General features: G+C 45.2%; 1 protein-coding gene across 10 annotated transcripts in view; it reads right to left on the reverse strand.

Annotated features, from left to right (window-relative positions):
- Positions 1 to 20,566, reverse strand: part of RYR3 (ryanodine receptor 3) — a 500,053-nt gene that overhangs the window by 218,579 nt on the left and 260,908 nt on the right. For all 10 annotated transcript variants that reach the window (XM_045524185.2, XM_074365868.1, XM_045524186.2 and 7 more), the window contains exons 15-18: positions 18,503 to 18,598; positions 16,916 to 17,034; positions 8,566 to 8,699; positions 6,598 to 6,839 (exon numbers count right to left, since the gene is read on the reverse strand). In XM_045524185.2, coding sequence (XP_045380141.1) covers positions 6,598 to 6,839; positions 8,566 to 8,699; positions 16,916 to 17,034; positions 18,503 to 18,598 — 591 coding nt within the window. The remainder of the gene's footprint in view (positions 1 to 6,597; positions 6,840 to 8,565; positions 8,700 to 16,915; positions 17,035 to 18,502; positions 18,599 to 20,566) is intronic.

A 20,566-nucleotide genomic window follows, 5' to 3' on the forward strand; every position in this document is an offset into this window, starting at 1 on the left:
ACTTAATGTTTTCAGTGGTTACTGCTATTCTAGTAATAGATTCTAAACTAAGTGGTGGATTTAAAATAGTGAAACTACTACTCTCTCCTTAACAAAAAAAATGTTAGGTACCCCCTTCTGTTTCTTTCGGGTGATTGACAAAACCATGCTGTATTCCCTCCCCCGCTTCCACAAACAGTAATGAGACTCTACACTGTGCCAGGTACTGTGCTTGGGGCTGGGATCAAAGACAGACGATTCAGCTCCTGCCCTTAAGAAATCCAGAGTCTGGTGGGAAGTGAATATTCAAATAAAGAACTGCAATTGAGTATAATTGTTGGAATGGAGGCACTCACAACGAGATGCCTTCTAGAGGAAAAAGCAGGGGCTGAGTCAGACTGGGAACATGGGACAAGTGAAAACTTGAAGAATGAAAGGCTCACTAGATAATGAGAAAGAAAAGAGCATTCTAGACAGAAGCTTAGCTTATGCAAAAGGAGTGTATGGCACATTTGCAGAACGGCTAGAGTCTGGTGAGGCTGGAACTCGATGGGGGCTTGGGGAGGTGAGAGAGGGGAATAAGGCTGGACCAGAGCCTGGGCTGCCTGCATTCTAGTAACACGGAATGTATTCAGTGCCTATTGGCAAATTAGGCTGGGATGGCCTCGGACTGTTTTTGTAACTTGGTGTCTTGTTTCATTGCTGAGAACGAGGAACAACTTCCTCATTGTAGGACCTACAGTCAACACTGTTTAAAACAAAACAAATCTAAGCAAACCTGATAAGTGTGTAGGTTGGACACGTTCTCATATCTCCATTTGAAGAGACTGAGCTCTCTCGGTGCCTTTTATGGGGTTTAGATACCCGAAGTCCTAGACTCTTTCCTTCCTTATCATACTCAAGTCTATTATGAAAGGAATCTATGGTATTACGACTCAACAAAACTTGCTATAATTGTCTCATTCTTAAGACTTCTCATTTCCCCCTTAAAAACCAATCTTTCTGGCTTCAATTGTTCCTTTTTCAATTAGTTTAACTTCTGGAAAATATCATGGTAGGCCTTTGAACAAACTCTAAGAGATTTCCATTAATTTGGGAAAATCAGGAGATAATTGAAATGCTGGGTTGGACAACTACCTTCATAAGTATCCAGATCCTTACTGGGTAAGATATACAAATGAGAGGTGACTTCAACTTTCTTAGACCCACATCAACTAGGACAAAACTGGTATGTTGAATTGTGACTCCAGGGCCCTCTCAGAGCTCACTGCTGGCTCCCACACCGGCCTGAGCCTTGCCAGGGAAGGGAACGAGCAGCTTTCATGGGATGCTCTTCACAGAGCAGCATTTTCGATGCCATCAGAGGCCAAATTCTGAGCTTTATTTAGCCCTCAATACACCATGGTAGCCAAGCACCTTCCTGAGGAAGGATGGCTGGGACAACCTCTCCTGTCCAGTTTGCTCTCTTAGTTGAAAATAACCACCAGGATGAGCAACTGTGTCCTTGTGGTAAATGACACTGTCTTTCACCACTTTTATTCTAAGAGACTGGGCACCAAGTTGCTATTGGAACACTTGGTAAGATCGCCTATAGGCAAATCAAAATCATAGTCTGAGCCCACATTTAAAACATATACAGTAGAGAATACAAAGTTTAGGACCAATATTATCTAGAAACTAAAGGGAGACTGGTGATAATCACTGGATAGAAAGCATATATTTAGCAAGTGCTTAGAGGAATGTAATGGGAAGTCTATTTGAATAAAAGAGTCCATTTCATATAATAATCATGTTGTAAAAGGTCATCTGATAAAGTACATCCAGTCTTAAAATGTGAGTAGTGTGAAGACTTGAAACTAGAAAATGCTGGAATTGTGAGATTGCTTTTGTACACCCTGTATTATAAAACTGTTCCCAACTGGAGGAAGCAATCTCAACCCCTGGGAGGGCCTTCATGACTCCGGGTGATTCCAAAGGGCCCTGCACCCCACATTTGAACAAGATGCTTGTCTGTCCAACTGAGCTGGCATGGGGGTGGGTGGGGAGCAGTCTTGGAGCTACGGAGGGCTGAGTTCAAACACCAAATCTTTATCTGCTGTGATCTTATTAGGAACTCAACTTCTATGTCCGTAACATGGGTACAGTAGTGCCCACAGTGATGCTGTCAAGAGCCGTTTGTAAGGTACCATTATTATTCCTATGATTTTGACCAAATAACTGATGTCCTGTGTACCACTCGAGAGGCAGTAGAGTGTAGCAGTGTTCCTACAACCAGGTTCCCTGGGCTTCAGTCCTGGCTCTGCCACTTACTGTGTGACCTTGGGCTAGTCACTCACCTTTGTGGACTCAATTTTCCTCATCTATCAAATGAAAATAATAATGTCATGGGGCTACTGTGAGTTTTGAATGAATTATTCCATATAGAGTAACTGGAAGAGCCTGACACATTGTAACCCACAATAAATGGTATTAGTATTGATTTTGTAACTCCAGACACTTTAATAACTAGGCTAGCAGTACATAAGCTGAGCAGAACACTGTAGGCATATTTTGTCTTTTATAACATTAGGTAAAAATAACAATATAGAGACTCATAGCACTGAGGGCGGAGTCCACAAAGTAATCTGAAAACTGAGCTACAGAAATCAATAAATCCCTTTATTGAAAGGCAGGGCTCAAGAACAGTCACTTTCAAATACACTTAAGATGTATTTGACCCTTTTAGCACAACCAACAGAAATGTGATGCTGTAGAAAGGAGAAGCCAATTTGTCAAAGATTTTTTCTAAATTGCTTCAACTGCTTTTCAAGATACTAGGAAGGGTGAGTAATCCTGGGGCCACCTACCGGGACAGGCTAGGAAATACTGTGGCCTCTGCTAGTCTGAAGAAACCTGCCCTGACTTAGAGGCTCGGGCCCATCTGAAAGTCCCTGGAAGCTCAGAAAGGCCGTTCCAAGGTCTAGCATTTTAAGGTAAAGAAAAAAAGCCGCTTTATCATATGTTTCACATCTTCAAATTAACCTAAGGATGTATTACTGCGGACTCTCCTCTCTTCTGATGAGTCATGTGGACAACTGAGAAAACACTGACGCTCAGCACTTCCATCACCCCAGGCACTGCGGAGTTTGGTATTACAATGGAAACACCAATACTCAGGCATTTGGAAAGAGAGGGGATTCTAGTACAGAAGAATGCTGGTGTTGCACAGCTCCTCCCGAATCCTCCCCTGTCGGGCGCTGGGGCTGGAAAAGCCTGAGTCACAGCGGGGGTGTGTTTTAACAGAGGAACCAATACCCTGGAGCTCATCTTAGTAGGGAGACAGGTAAGGACCCTCTCCTACAAGCTTTACTGTAGCACTAAATTACCTCGATCAGAAGTCATGATAAATCAGCAAACACAATTATATTTTATTCATTTACTTCCTGTATCACTTACCTCTTGGGAAGGTGAATTCCTCTGCTTCTTCCAATTTTGCAAGGGAAAAAGTTGTTAAAAGGGAAGCGTAGGTGTGACTTCCTCCTATGAAACTGCTCCCTAAGCAGCGATGTACTATATAGGCTGCCCTGAGCCAAGTTCACCACCAACTGCAAAAGGCTACGTAGGTACATAAAGGCTACGTTAGGGGAGGAGAAGTGACGCCATGACAAGAAAGGAGCCACTCCTCTGCAAGGAGGAGGGAGGGTTGGGCAGGACTGAAATGGGAGAGATTGGTGCACCTGATGCTTGAACGTGACTTCACAGGCTTTGGTGGCTAAAGAGACCTGTTAAGCCTGCCCTCCCGCCGTGCAGAGGAAAAGCTCATTCATATTCCCAGGATGTCACTGAAATTTCCTTCCCCATTCAGCATGGAACCTGGGTTCTTCATACCCTGAGGATGGGGCTAATCTCCTGGTCTCGAGTGAGACACTGAGAACTCTGAACTTGCCTTTATGACTTTCGTCAACTTCACAGACAGTGAGGGAAGGGAAATCAGATATTCTTGGGCTAGTGTGTATCAGGAACCTCATGTCCCTCATTTCATTTAAATTCCCTAAGAGCCTCATATCATCTTCATTTTGTCTGAGGAATCCAAGTCTCTGAGAGGTTCAGTAATTTGCTCAGTGTCAAAAAAGCAAGTAAGTGAAGGGCTGGGATTCACACCTGGGCGTAACTCCAAAGCCATTCTGTTTCTTCTTAACCAATCCAGAATTCCTCTACTAACAAAGTGTTGGGGGCTCCGCCATTCTTTGCAACTTCGGCCACATCTACTGTGCTTTAGTAGGTACATTAAAGCCCAGTTCAAGGCACTGGCTTAATTTATGCACACAGATGAATCTAAAGTTAATGGACCTGGGCGTTTACATCTGGAGCACACGCTGACATATTTATCTGTAGTGCCTTCTGCAGGACAGATGTTCCCCGGGTGCCGACTGGAGAATTCAGAATGATGCCCAGACCCAAGGAAGCTTTGTGTCTTAGTGAGCAACTGAGTCTCAAGTCCCCTTCCCCTGTATTTCCAATCAGATGAGCCACTGCCGGTGATCACCGTGCGGGCTGGGCACATCCAGCCTCCTGGTCTCGAGCAGACAACAGGGAAGAGGTGGACACCAGACACTCCTGGGCTCTGTACCTCCCCAAACAATACACAATCAGATGGATGTGTAGGGTCAGAAATGCACTGACAGCAGCCCTTTCTGGATGCAAGACATGTGGGTTCTCTTGCCTCTTGAATCACAGATGTATTTATTCTGCAGATTTTACAAATGGATATGCCATGTACTCCATGGAGTGCAGCAAAATCCGGAAAAGACTGAGTATGTTTTTCCCTTTGAGAACAGTTTCTTCTTGGAAACTAGGGGCAATTTGTTTCATTTGAGAGTCTGAATAGACTCCTATTTCCTTAACCAACCCAGCGTTCTCTTCAGGTGCAGCCTGGGATCCAGAGAACATGCTTGGGTCACAGTGAGGTGACGGCGTGAACTGAGCAGCCATCAGGAGGCAGTGGGTCATGATTTTCTCACCTCAATTCCACTCACTCCCCCACAGATTCAATTTCACCAAACTCAGGGGCTGCAGATGTGTGTGAGCAGAATGACTCTTTTCAAATCACTTCCCCAGAGACAACTTTCTGAGAGTCTTACGACATCTGGTGATAACCTAAGCTCATGGATACTAGAACTGTGTCACCACAGACACAGGGCTGCACAACGGGGCTCTGAGAACCAGGAGGAGAAGACCTCCCACCCCCACGGAGATGGGACCAGGGGAGGGTGAGTGGGGAAGATAAGAGAACAACAGGATTGTCACTTGACTCTAACTCATCATCCTGCCGTTTTGTACCTGCTCTTGTCTCTACCACACTGTCCCCTGGGCCACACAAAACACAGACACAGACTGTTTCTTCCCATACATCATCCAGGATAAATAAGTATATAAATCAATACGCTTACACCATTCCTGAAAGTTAAAACGTGCTTATGCTGAACATAAAACAGCATAAACTTTAAAAAAAACCACATATTGATCAATTGACGACTAAAGCAGAAATTGACACAACACTGTAAACTGGCTATACTTCAATAAAAAGAAATTAAAAACCAACTATAAGAAACGTCACCAGGACCTAAGCTGTCCGTTTTAGCTGGAAGCTAAGGGAAGAAGGAAAACATGATGGGTAATGCAGTTCTCAGTCACAAAAGAAAATAAATAGGTTTGTCTGGTAGAGACAATTTTTCCCCTTGTACTAGAGGGAGTTAATTAAGGAAGAATTAATTCACTGTCACGGTTCCTCCTGTAAGAGGCAGGCAGTATCCTGCTTGCATAGGGGACTTCTATAAGGGACACAATGTCTCCAGCTGCAGTTTTTCAGAAGATACAGGTCAGACACACTGTGGACAACAGATGGGAGAAGTAGAACTTCTGTTTTGGGAGGAAGCCTGAGAGTTCGTCTTACATTTTCACGCAGGCAGGCAGAAGCCAACTGACTCCTCCACAGGCACTGGCCGGGGACATGCTTAGGGAAAGCATCACTGTTTATGTAAAAGAAGGAAGCTGTGAATTCTTTTAAGAGATGCCAGTCTACTCCGTGTCAGGCACAGAACCAGATGTTTTATAACATGTGTCATGAAGGAGCATGTTGCATCCACAAGACGATGGACTTGTAGTCAGATCTGGATCCTTTCCTGTATGACTGCAAATAAGTTAACTAAACATCTTGTGTTCAGTTTCCATGTCTGTCACATGAGATTAATATTTCTACCTTAGGAGGTCATTGTAAGGATAAAGTATGAGAAAAAATGCATAAAAGATGTGTAGCTCGCTGCCCAGTGAATAAATGCTGAGTCTTTTTCTCCTTCGTTTTCCCATACAACTGTGACAATGCTATGCAGTTAGGATTGTACAGAAGCAGACGCTGAGCTTGAGAAAAGTTAAGTGACCTGTGCTGGACCAGGCAGCTGGACATGCCAGACTCGGGCTGTAAAAGCAGGACAGTCTCACTTCAGATGTGACGCCTTCCCACCGAACCAACTAATTAGTTGGGACTTGAGTCTGTATCATCTCAACAAAAAGTAACCATCTCAATTTGAACAATTTGAGCCTCAATCATCCCCAGTAAGAGATAAGAGGCAAGGTGCTTACCTGACCAAAGGTGCAGCCCATCAAAGCCATAGGAGTACAGGTCGTCGCCAACACCGTTGCCTCCCCATCCTTCCCCACCTCCGGGGTACGGAGCATAGCCTGAGGAAGAGGCCCAGCCCACCCGCAGGTGTGTGGGCTCTGCTGTGAGGAAGGGGTCCACCTGGTCGATGATCAGCTCGAAGTACCACTTCTTGTACTGCGCTGAGCCCTCAGCGACTCCCAGGAAGATGTTTGGCCGAATACTGAAATTAAACACGGGACAGTTGGCATCTACAGACTCTTAGGAAACAAGAAAGCAAACTGAACCAGACCACGGGAGGTGTGGGCCCAATTAAACTGAGGGCAAGAGCAATTTTCTGATTCTTGTCTTGTTCTAAAGTAGAAAAAGCTTCAAGCCTTCAATGCTTGATCAAATTCTTAGTGGGAAGTGTCAGGATAACATTCATTCCATGATAAAATATAAAGGATATCTCTTTAAATATTCCATTCAAGGCAACCGACATTCACTGAGGGCCAACCATGGGTAAAGATGCAGAAAACATCACGTAGGGTTGTGATGCTTACAAACCCTGGTTTCTTTTTGTAAGTGAAAGAAATGACTCCGGTTTCACCTTCTATAAATTGGTTTAAGCACACAACTATTTTCATAACAGCAGCCTCTCCCCTTAGGCATTATTAATAATGGTCCCTTGAAAGCATTAAGAAGTCACTATTAGAAATATTCCAGACAGAGAAAGACAAATGGTATCACTTACATGTGGAATCTGAAAGAAAAGTCCAACTTGTAGAAACAGAGTAGAAAAGTGGTTTCCAGAGGCAAGGGGGGAGGGAGTGGGGGGACGGGGGGAGGCTGGTAAAAGGGCAAAAACTTTCCCTTATAAGATGAGTAAGTCTGAGGATCTAATGGATAACATGGTGATTATAGTTAACATCGTATTATATAATTGAAATTTACTGAGAGTAGAATTTAAATGTTCTCATTAAAAGAAAAGGTAAATTTGTGGAGTTCACAAGATGTGTCAATGGGGAGGGCCCTTTCACGATATCTATGTATATCGAATCATCGCATCGTACACTTTAAATACCTTACAGTTTTGTTTGTTAATTATACCTCGATAAAGCTGAAAAATTCAACCTAGATGACATAAAAGTTGGGGTGGAGACATCTCTACGAGGCCAACTTGTTAAGGGATAGAGGTTTTAATGTATCCAGCAAAAACGGTTAAAAATTTGGGACAAAGCACTTGGAGTTGTTCTGGATGGAATCCTGCTCTCAGAGGTCTGCTGTTCTGGGCTGGGGCTATGTCCTTTTGGGTGGGCAAGGTACCCAGAAGAAAGTCAGTCTGTGTGATGGCTAAGGTCTGCGGGCCGCTCTGCACCTCAGATGGAGCTTCTCTTCTCACACTGCAGGGAAGGGAGTGGGCCTGGGTGGAAAGGTGCTGAGTTGCTGCCTAGTCCCGGCCCGGTGAGTTAATGACTCCCACGTGGCCGCATGCGTGGGCCAGCAGGCTAGGGTTCTGCACATGCCAATACTCTTCATGCTGGCCTTCACAGATGGCCCTGGAGTCAACAGCCATATGCCCGAGGGAGTAAGAAACCAGTCTGAACATGGGACGTCCCTTCTTTTAAAACATTAAAAAAAAAAAAAGTTGGCATAACGGAAGAAAAATAAATTATGAAGAAGGTACAAGATACTCATTAATGTTTAAAATAAGACATGGTAGACATCTTACGGCCAAATTCTTTAGCCCTCGGATGGTCCGTTTACTCTGCTTTCAGCTACTTCAAGGGGAGACGTTTGAAAGGGTTGGAGTATGAGGCTCTAAAAAGTACACCTTTGCCTAGTTTCATCTTATGTGTCCTCATCACCACGGAAATGATGGGGGGTGGCTTTGTCATTCAGATCAGCCCCCTTCCTTTCCTTTCTGGAGACAAGATGGGCATTTGGAATGACGCTGGTGGCCTTACCTTGTCACATCGTTAATCAGCCGCGTCTGCAGGAGCAGATTTCTCCGGGGCAGCAAGTTGTCGCAGATCAGATTCTGGTTGGCTCTCACTGCGACCCCATTGCAGAGACAGAGGGAGCACAGCACATCCAGCACCTGCAGCAGGACACACCCAGCCAGACCTCAGGACCACCGGGAAGGCACCACGGGCAGCACCTGACGGCCACAACACGTGAAGGCAGCGTGCCTCCAGAAGGTGGAGGCCAGGGGACAGGTGGGAGACCCTTTCCAGAGTCAAGGCAGCGGCACCTGCCTCACCAGGCATGAGTGGGTGCTGCCCGGAGCCTGCTGCCTCTTGGGGAACGAGGTCAGGCTTCTTTCTGGGTACGTTCTGCCCTAGCCTTGAGTCCCGCCCCCCCAAACCAGGCATGTCACTTGTGGTCACTATTCTGTTACAGTGAATAAGACTCTGAGCTCTGAAGACAGTCTGTCTAGGTGAGTATCTCGGCCAGGGCCAGGGTTGGGGGAGGCATCTGCGGCACACGGTCCAGGCACAACTTCCTCTCGGGGTAAGTGCTGGAAGGCCCTCCTTGGGTCTCCAGCTGAAACCAAGCTCCTGCCTGGCCTTGGGGGCCCTCTGCACAGGACCGGGGGCATTCACTCAGGCTTTCACGGAAGGCACTCAGACTCCCACCTGGCTCAGGTCCCTCGCACGTAGCAGGCTTGGGACCCCCACATGGGTGGGGGAGAGATGACAGCTGGGCAGATTCCAAGTCTTCAGTCTCCTGCTGTGATCTCATCGAAGCTCATTAAGATACCGTAATACTCCTAGAAATCTGTATTCAAAAACATCCCACCTGCTTTCTCCCCTCTAGAGTGAGTGCAAACCACAGGAACAAGCAAACCAGGGGGCCCCTAAATCTCCCAGACCTGTTACAAGCAGCTTCTGTTGCACATCATTTTCCAGCTGCCCAGGAGGTGGGAACAGCCCCTGGCCACCTCCACCACGTGCTGGTCTGTCTGCCCTGTCTCACCGCACTGCCTCCTTGTTCACTCAGATTGTGTGTTCCCATGGCGGCAGAGCAAACTGCCGGGCCAGGCACGGCTCCTCCTCCTCCCCACTATGGGAGTAATGTGCCAACAGCAGTGGGCAATTAACGGCCAGGACTGTGGCAGGCTGTGCCGACAGACACAACGCTTAGTGGGGCTGGAGGGCCTCGGACTGTTGGTGGCACTTGTATCCGTAATTCTCACAAACTAGTTTTCCACCTGACTCCCTGCACAATTTCTTTCCAGATAAACACAAAGCACATGGACAGGACAAGCAGAAAAGAACCCCAGGGGCGGTTTTACGGAGGATGCTGACCATTACCGACCCCCGTGAAACACATCAGCGGTGGCTCTGGAAATCCAGAGGGTAATTTCTCACTCTATGAAAAGAGCCGTAGATGGCCAGGAAATTACTTATCACCTGGCCTATCACGCACGTTCATCTGCTTTGCTGTGGAGTGCTGGCAGCAGGAGCCTTGCTATCACAGCCAGAGGGACAGCAGAGCCCAAACCACACACAAGAGGGACGGCAGGAGAAGAAAGGCTCTGGAAAGCGCACAGCCCTACAGAGTGCTGCCTCACCTGTAAGTAAATGGGGCTGTACAGAACCTGCTGACGTTGTTCGTGCTCTGTCCTAGGAAGGCAGTTCTCTGGGTACAATGGAGGATGGGGGGGCAAACTTCCTTTTCTGAAGAAGTTTAAATGGCTTCTTTTAAAAGTGAAGGGAGTGTGGCCAGGCCAGCCCACCGTGCAGGACGTGCGGGCACAGGCCCAGGGCTCAGCGGTGCTTTCTGACAGAGAGGGGGCATCTCAGGGACTCCCGGGACGCATGGTTGGCCTTGGCAGGTACCGCCCAGTGGTCACCAGACTCCGTTTCCTGGTCCCGAGCACAGAGAGGCTGCATTGGCCAGCCTCCCCGGCAGCTATGTAGGCTCATGTGGCGGAGTCCCGGCCAGCGAACAGTGGGCGGACGCGATGTGCACTGCTTTCAGGCTTGGTACCTAAAAACCGCCTACACTGTGCTCCGTGTACTCTCTTCCCAGCTGGATGTGGAGATCCAAGGAAAGATGACAAAGGCCAAGCGTCTCCTTAACTCCACGTGGGGTCCAGCAGCGCTGGCATCACATCCGAGCTTGTCAGAGTACAGACGTCAGACCTCCCCCCAGACTTACCAGATCTGAGCCTTCATTTTAACACCATTCCCAAAAGATTCATAAACCATTCCAGGCTGTGAAGCCCTGTACTGGGGGAGTGTCTCTGAATGGCCACACAGCACGGAGCCCTCCCGCTCACTGGCCTCAGATGTGACTTCACTGTGAGCATTTGGGGTTGTCTGTCTTCAGAATCTACACACTGTTCCAACTTAAGAATTTCCCTGGCCCACTTTATGGACGTCATTTGCTCCTCAGCTGTAATCACTTCATCACTGACAGCCCATTTCATTCAAGATCCTCTCTTTTGCTTTTAACCTCCACTAGTCACTACCCCAAACAGAGACTTATGTGGGAATTCTGCTTTAAAGATAAGAAATGTGTATTGTACACCCGAGGAAACATCATTTGGCTGCTGTTATTTTGTCCTCAGCTTTTATCTATAAAAACAAGCTTTATTTTAAAACATGTAAAATGTACTTAATTCTGTGAATTTTATATCATCTTCTGTGGTTGGAAAATGAGTGCTTTGCTGTCCCCAAAGAACAGATTTCGTTCTGCCTGCAGCTACCTGAACTGGGTAGCTGGGAACACCTCCACGCTGCCTTGGCTGCTGGGGAGCTCACAGGTGATTTTGTGGAGCTACCTCAGCAAGTCTGTGGTGGTTAACTGTTTGCTTATCGGTGCTCAACTCTGTCTTCCCCCACCCTCAACCCAGGCTAACCCTTCAGTTCCGATTTATACTTTCTCAGGACCAATTAAACTACTATTTTACCGTGTATTTTTCTTACAGGTGGCTCCAAATCCTTGTACAGCAAAGAAGATAATAAAAATATTTATCTGCAATAACACTGAGCAGGATTAGAGCAAGGTAGGTTGGGGGAGGCAAGTGAAAGGGCACATTTTATTTTTATTATTAGATGTTTAGCCCATGGGAAAAACAGAGGGTGTTATAACTTTCAATGATTGGTTTTTTTTAACCAAATAAGTACTGCTAACATAGTGAGTTGCTTACCACGAATAGCTATCTGTTGGATGAGATGAGAGTTGTACATATATGTGAGTTTCCATCCATACATTCAGGATGAGGCAGGAGTAGGTTCTGGCTCTGGTCATTCATTCCTCTTAGTCATTCATTACACCTCCAACAAACACGTATTAAATGCCTGCTGTGTGTAACACATGAGCATGGCACTGTGGGGATTACAAGGTCCCTGCTGGGAAGGAATTTACAGCCTCTGAGAGGAAGATACGTGCAACAGAACTACAGTGAAAGGCAGGGTGGAACCGCCACGTAACAGAGTGCACGCTGTACCAGGATGGAGGAGAGGAGACCTGCCCAACTGGGACTCAGAAAAAGCTTCATGGAGGGGGTGGCGTTTGAATTAAGTTTTGAGGGCAGACAGGGTGCTGATGGTTCTGGAAAAGTTGACAGTGAGAAGATGCTGAGGGATCAGTAAGAGTCTCATCACTGAGAGGTGAAGGGGTAGAGCGTGTTCAGAAAATGGGGAGTGGGCAGCGCACCCCACTTCTGTCCCTTTCACTCCAAAGCCTGTGTCCTTTCCCTCTGACTTTTTGACCTAAATCTGGTCATGCTTTAGGTGCATGGCAATGCTTTCCAAGGCAAGGACAGAGCTAACAACCGAAAAGTCTTAGGGAGGCGGGGGAGGTCACAGTAACTGCCACTCTTGTAACTCTTCCTCATTCTAAGCATGTGACTGGAGGTGGCGTGGTACAGGGTTTCTCAAACCTACCACATCTACAAACTTTTGAAAAAGTGTCATGACCCTGAAGATCACCTTCATGGACCCACCGGGGCCCTCAAACTCCAGTCTGAGAAACACAAACATCATAGGAAAATGCTTTCCAATTGTGAATTGCTCACTGCAAAGAGTTTTCTATTTATATAATAATAAAAATCAGAACACAAAATGAAACACATTCTCACAGAACACGTCAACTGCAGCTTGAGAAACAGTGGAAAGGATATTAAGCTTGGAGTTAGGGACCTAAAATTTCCTCCTGGCCTGTCATTAATTAGCTGTGTGGCCTCTGGCAAGCTGGTTACCATTCTCAGGGCTCATATACAGCAGCCTTGTTTTTGCCTCTGTCAAGCGGAAATAATAATAATGCTGCTTCATGGAGTCACAGTGAGGACTAAAGACAAAGGCACGTGAACACTGAGGACAGTGCCTGGCAGTTGTCAGATGCAACACAAATGTTGGCTATTATGACCATCATCTTCCTTGTCATTGTTACTGGAGGGCTTGTGAAGTGCCTCATGGCTCTAAAATCCTACATATTTTGAATCACTGTCTTCATGGAAAACTAAGTGAATGGGTCACAGATGCCTGGAAACCTGGGGCTGGACAAGACAGAGCAGCCTGGATGTGAAAATACTGCTTTGGCATTTTCCAAGCAAAAATGAGTGTTGAGATGGAAGTCTGGCCTGCACTCAACACATTCTTTGCCAAGCTACCCTAAATACCCCTGAGACCAGGTTTCTCTTTGAAAAGCTATCCTTGAATATTCTCTAATGGAGGATCTGAATTCGTGGCAAAGCCAGCCTCCATCCAAAAATCTATCAAAAGACAAAAAAAAGGGGACATCCTTGAGGAGACTATTTGTGCCACAATCACACTGCCTGAATTTTGACAGCCTTGCTGGAATTCCTCAAACACTGCTTTGGCTCTGGAAGATTCAAGACTACTCTGCTAGTGCACTGGGCTAACATATCAGACCAAGTATTGATTCCTAACAAAGTAATGCAGCTCCTGAGCCTCAGTTTTCTCAACAGTGGAATGGGCAGAACAGAAATCAACTTTCCCCTAAGCGACAATCCATGAAATGCTTTGTGGCTTTCGGCTGGAAGAAATTATTACAAAGCTGGCCATTTATGAAGGGCGTTAGGTGGTGTGATCATAAGGCAGTCCTGAGAGCAATGAAACGAGAGCAGCTTTCCTGTCAAAGGGCCCCTCTTGACATCTGCACATCGCTCATGGCTCAGCCCACAGGGTTCCTGGGTGCTTATCAATTACTCTTATTACACTTTGCAGACGGGAAGGAACACACTGGGACGCAGCGAAGCTGTGCTGAAGCAGGAGCCTCATGCCTGCTTTTGATTTACCATATTTGGGAAAGCAATTACAGACCCCACATATTTCTTTCTGTTCTTTGCAAAGCAATTTCACGGATGCTAAGGACCATGGCTCTTTTGTTTCCTAAGAATGATACATATCATCTGAGCAATGCTGCAGAGGCTCGTTCTCCTGGACCCAAGACACGTCTCCAATGTGCGGTGCCCGCAGCGGATGGCGAGCAGAGAGAAACAGTGACTGAACTGAGTTCTCTCCCCTCCGCATGAGCCCAGCTGCTGTCCCTCATGTCCAATCATGCCACCTCTTCCTGAAATATACCCCTCAGCCTTGGAGAAACTGCCTGCTTGCCAATTAGTCAGTGCAGCCACCCCCATGTATGGGGCAGATGTTGAAGGGGCAAGATGAAACATATTTCAATAGACTTTCCCCAGAGATCTTTGTGTCTTAGAGATATAATTCCATAAAAACAGGGGTGTTAGAACTTTAAGAGGCCTCAAAAAACTTGATATAGCATACCACCTTCAGAAGTGAGCTGGCGTTATTTTTCACTTTCACAGCTGAAATGACTGGAGTGCAAAGTCACACACCCGCTTTGTATCAGAGGGAGAGTCCCACAGCTTCCCCTCTCTGGCTTGTTCATGAAGATCATTTACTTCACTTGGTTTGACTCAAGGCAAGTCTGGTTTGACTGAAGAACAAGCCATGATGCCAAGACTTTCTACATTATTCTAAATCTGATTTCTGTCTTTTTTTTTTAATGGAAGTATCATCAATTTACAATGTTGTGTTAGTTTCTGGTGTACAGCATCGTGATTCAGTTATACATATATATACCTTTACATATTCTTTTCCATTATAGGCTATTACAAGGTATTGAATATAGTTCCCTGTGCTATACAGTAGGACCTTGTTATCTATTTTATATATAGTAGTTAGTATCTGCTAATCCTGAAGGGGTATAGCTCAGTGGTAGAGTGTGTGCTTAGCACGCACGAGGTCCTGAGTTCAATCCCTAGTACTTCCATTAAAAAAAACACAGAGGAGAACTACAATAATCAAAACAGCATGGTATTGGTACAAAAACAGACATATGGACCAATGGAACAGAATAGAGAGCCCAGAAATTAACCTATAAACTTTTGGTCAATTAATCTTTGACATAGGAGGCAAGAACATACAATGGAATAAAGACAGTCTCTTCAGCAAATGGTGTTGGGAAAACTGGACAGCAGCATGTAAATCAATGAAGCTAGAACACTCCCTCATACCATCCACAAAAATAAACTCAAAATGGCTAAAAGACTTACACAAAAGACAAGACACAATAAATATCCTCAAAGAAAACACAGGCAAAACATTATCTGACATAAATCTCAGTAATGTTCTCCCAGGGGAGTCTACCCAAGCAATAGAAATAAAAGCAAAAATAAACAAATGGAATCTAATTAAACTTACAAGCTTTTGCACAGCAAAGGAAACCATAAGCAAAACAAAACAACAACCTATGGAATAGGAGACAGTATTTGCAAAAGATGAGACTGATAAGGGCTTAATTTCCAGAATATATAAACAGCTCATACAACTTAATAACAAAAACAAACAACCCAATCCAAAAATGGGCAGAAGAACTAAACAAGCAATTCTCCAACGAAGACAAACAAATGGCCAATAGGCACATGAAAAAATGCTCAATATCACTAAATTATCAGAGAAATGCAAATCAAAACTACAATGAGGTACCACCACACCAGTCAGGATGGCCATCATTCAAAATTCCACAAACAATAAATGCTGGAGAGGCTGTGGAGAAAAGGGAACCCTCCTACAATGTTGGTGGGAATGCAGTGGTACAGCCATTATGGAAAACAGTATGGAGATTCCTCAAAAAACTAAAAAAAGACTTACCGTATGACCCAGCAATTCTACTCCTGGGCATATATCCAGAAGGAACCTTAATTCAAAAAAATACCTGCACCCCAATGTTCATAGCAACACTATTTACAATATATAAGAAATGGAAACAACCTAAATGTCCATTAACAGATGACTGGATAAAGAAATTGTGGTATATTTAGACAATGGAATACTACTCAGCCATAAAAAATAATAAAATAATGCCATTTGCAGCAACATGGATGGACCTGGAGAATGTGTCTAAATGAAGTAAGCCAGAAAGAGAAAGAAAAATACCATACGATATCACTTATCTGAGGGATCTAAAAAAAAAAAAAGACAAATGAACTTATTTATAATACAGAAACAGATTCACAGACATAGAAAACAAACTTATGGTTACCAAGGGGAAAGTGGTAGGAAGGGATAAATTGGGAGGTAGAGATTTGCAGATACTGACTGGTATATATAAAATAGATAAACAAGTTTATACTGTATAGCACAGGGAACTATATTTGATGTCTTGTAGTAGCTTACGGTGAAAAAGAATATGAAAACGAACATATGTGTATTCATGTATGACTGAAGCACTGTGATGTACACAGGAAATTGACACAATATTGTAAACTGACTACAATTAAAAAAAAAAGTTAAATAAGCTAGCTCACTTCCAAAACCCACCCTCTTCAAAAAAAAAAAAAAATACAGAGGAAAAACATAAGAGTGTTAGCTGATTTCTAATCAGAAACCAGACAACTCAGGAGGAAGTGGAGTGACTTCTGTACATGTTCTTTATGCAGTTTGGTATTAGCTTCTACTTTCACTACTAAGCTCCTAGACCCAAGGGTAGGAGTGCATCCTGCAGCTGGCCTTGCACGGGGCTAAGTGGCTCACGCAGCCAGCTGTGTGCTAAGGGATAACGATGAGCCGGGTTTGGGAAGCAGGTGGAAAGCGAGGAGGCCACCCAGGATCCAGCATGCTTGGCTCAGGGTGTGCTCCTAGGAAGAAAGGGTCTCTCAGGACCTCAGTTTCCATAGTTTTTTTTTTTCTTTTTTTAAACTAAAGCCAAGAAAAAGAGTAATCAACAGGCTCTCAATAACACACAACAGTTACTAAGCGGCAAGGAGGGAAAAGCCAGGTAAAGTCAATCACTCATTTGGATTCTTCTTTCTACACCCACCTTGTGATTCCGCCCGTGCTTATCCAACAGGGAGATGATAGACTTGATGTGACCCTCTGCTATCAGATTTAAGGCTTCTGGGCTTTCGATCAGGATGCAGTGCAGAACTTCCAAGATACCTATACGAACGCCACAAAAATCATTTGGACATTAAGTAACCTGCAGAACTATTTTTAGAAACCTGAGAGTGAAACGACCATCCCCTAGGGTACAGAATATCATCAACTCTTTGAAACTATTAAATATTTCTGGCCAAAGATGCAACCATCTCGAATAAACTTCAGGAGCCTCTGGTGACCAACCAGGCTATAATTTAGAGGTGAATTTTATTCACCACTAACCTCATCTCCCTCTTGTGGACAAAGACATGACCTTTCTGTGCCATAACATAGAGAGGCAGCTGTAAAATAGAATTCTTAATTTGATCAAACCAAGCAATACTTAATTTAAGAACAAATAGACAAGGAGATACCCAGTTTGCTATAAATTCTAAAGGTCATTCAAGTAATTTAGAAAATACTCTGAGCATTCCTTGAATAAGAATTTTTCTAAGAATCACTCCAGAATTTTTATTTTAGGTTTACTGGTGTATCAATAAACTATAATCTCACTAAATAAAGACTGTTTGGCTTTGGCCCCTTTTCTGGGCACATAGGATGGTTTTCTGTACTAATTGAAGCTTTAAGAGAAATGAACAGGTGTCTCCGCAGCCTGGCACCTACAGGGTAACCCCAGGGTGAAAATGTATGGGAAGCAGTTGACCAGTATCTTTATTGGTTTGATTGAGAAGATTCCTCTTGATTTTGGTTTTTTTCCCCCAAAGTTTTCATAAATGTCCCTAAAGTGTCATGTGGATGGGAGGAAGCACTGAAGAAAGTGGAGGCTGAGGAAGACATGTGTGCAGGTGGATGGGCCTGGAAGAGCCTTCCCTTGGCCTCTCTGTTCGAGCTCCTACCATCTCTGGACAATGAAAAAAGCATTAAAACCTTTGAGCTTCCCAGAAGGGGACCCACACCTGTTATGTTCTCTCATCACTGAGGAATCAACTGCGGAGCCTCAATGGCCTGGTCACTGGCCAATAATGACCACTCATCTTGGCTCAAATCCTCTGAATCATTAAGAAGCATTCTAGATATGATGTAGGAGTGATTCAGGAGCATGAGGATCATCATTTCCTCTTATTTCTTGCTCATCCTTCAGTCCTGCTTCTAACCAAAATAGCTCAGAGGACCACATCCAGAGAGGGTTTAGAAACCCGGAGAATAAGAGTGCAAGTAGCAATCAGGAGACCAGCAGCTGGGATGAGGGGTGGTTCAAGGACCCAGCGGGTGGAGATGATGGCACAAAGAGAAAAATGAAGCACAAAAGGAAAGACTTTTGAAGTCTGGGCTAGAGGTGCTAAATAAAGTTATAAGAGTGCCAAGAAGATTTAGGACTTTATTTCTTTTTGTTGAAGTAATTACTGAGGGTTTCTTGCAATCCAGTGGAAAAAAGAATTGTTCAGAGATTCAATTTTCTTTTTCTTTTCTTTTTTTAATAGCACCCACCCTGCCACCTTCTCCAAATATGTTTCCTGTCAGATCTTACCTGAGGAAGATTCTAGTCTGTCCAGTTTGCTGATTAGCCAATCAAGGTTATTGGAGAATTGAGCGCAATTGTTTCTGTTTCCACGGATGAGAGCAGCTGTGAACAAGAACATGTGTGACCTAGCAGGTTAAAGGGCACAATAGTGTGCGTAAGAACTTGGGAAGCTGTTCAGGACTCCACCTACTCAACAACTAAAAAGAACTGAACACAACTCTTCCCCTCCTGAGCCCTTTGATCCAATCTGGTTTCTATATTTCGAAGAGTGAAACTCTGCCATTCACTCAAGGATTTCCAGAGGTTCTGCTAGGTGCCAGGCATCTGTCTACTTGCTGGAAACAGAGCAGTAGGAACACAACAGACTCCCTTCCTTCCTGAAATAGGAGAGAGGGACAATATACACACAGATTAATAAAACTGCTTCAGATAGTGATAAGAAAGAAAGCCAGTATCTGCTTGGTTACTGGCTTAACAACCCGACTTCTTCCAATGTTTTCATGAGTCTAGCTATTGGAAGGTCCAAGAAGCTGTTCTCCAGTGCTAAAGGCAGGCGTCCACATGAACACAGCTGAAAAGGCTGGCGAAGCTCAGAGGCACGTAACAACGAAACATGAAACTCTAAAACAGCGAAAGCACATCAGGAAACGACGGTGGTCCCCAAAGTGGGATCCTGGGGCAGGACTGTCAGTATCACCTGAGAACTTGTCAGAAACACAGAGCCTCTGGGCTTATCCCAGACCTACTGCATCGGACACTCAGGGGATGGGCCCCAGCACCTGTGTTTCAACCAGCCCTCCAGCTGATTCTGACGTTGCTCATGTTTGAGGACCACTGGCAGATGACAGTGCAAAGGGAGAGAGAGAATACGCTGTCATTAGATTTTGACCAGTCTAGACCCAGTAACCTTCCCTCCACCGGCCAGTGCTGGAGATGCAGCTCCGGAGCAAGTCCATGTAAACTGGCCCCCAAGTAGCTTGTTCTTCGTGCCCTTGTTTTTCAAAGGCTGGAGGGTTTTACAGATGCTTGTTAGGTAGTTGGATAAGGAAATGACTTCCTCAGGACCTCTGCCTTGTGCTCCACCGTCACTGGAGGGCAGAATTCAGTCTCAACTGCTACCCTGCCTTTCAGGTCGGCCACAGCAAGGGGGTTAAGCTTGAGGCTCTGGGGTCAGGCGGTCAAGCCTGGGCTCGAGCCATAGTTCCCCCACTTCCAACACGTGTGGCCTTGGAAGAGTTGTGAGCATTTCTGAGCACTAGTTTCTTCATCAGTCAAACAGTAACAGTACCTACATCTCACAGTATTCCTCTGAGGATCAAAAAAGATATTCCACAGCCTAGCAAACAGAACTTAACATGTTAGCTCTTATTGTTGTAATAACTGCTACTGAGTTTGAGCCATATCATCACAAAATGTTACAGTTGGAAGAGACCTTACGAGACCACACAGGCTACTCAGCCTGGCCCTTGCTACTGAGTATGGGTCTAACCTGACTTCTCTGGGCTCTCCCCTGGTCTGCTCAACTTTCTACAGATTTCCTCTCAATGGGACATTGACATCAGAGCAAAGCCCTCAGATGCCGCCGTGTCACCATGCCACAACAATTAAAGGGCCGCCACCTTCTTGCAGAAGCCAATACTGTCTTCTGCTGTCTTCTTCCCTCGGGCTGGTGGCCTGGGCCCACAGGTCACCTCGGTCACAGCAGGCACTGGCATGTCACCATGCACTCCCAGTTCTGAGAAGAAAGGCTGGATGCCGGACAACCCCTATCCCCAAGCCAAAGTCTGCCTTTTTCTTTCCCCCAAAATGAAGTAAGGAGCAGGCCAAAGCAGCAGGAATCGTGACTGCCCCACAAGGGGATGGGGACAGGGCACACAGGGGACGAGAGTAACCATCCTCAGACTGCAGGTGTTGCAAGCTTAGCACTGGAGGGCGCCTTCAACATATTTTTGTCTCATTTCCTTATTTTAAAGATGAGGAATTGAGGTTCAGGGAGCCTAAGTGACTGTCAAGGGTTTCACAGGTAGTTTTGGCAAAACTGAGCACCATTTGCTTCTACTTGCTGTCAGT

The sequence above is a fragment of the Camelus bactrianus genome, chromosome 6 (assembly GCF_048773025.1).
Source record: "Camelus bactrianus isolate YW-2024 breed Bactrian camel chromosome 6, ASM4877302v1, whole genome shotgun sequence".
Taxonomy (NCBI): Eukaryota; Metazoa; Chordata; class Mammalia; order Artiodactyla; family Camelidae; genus Camelus; species Camelus bactrianus.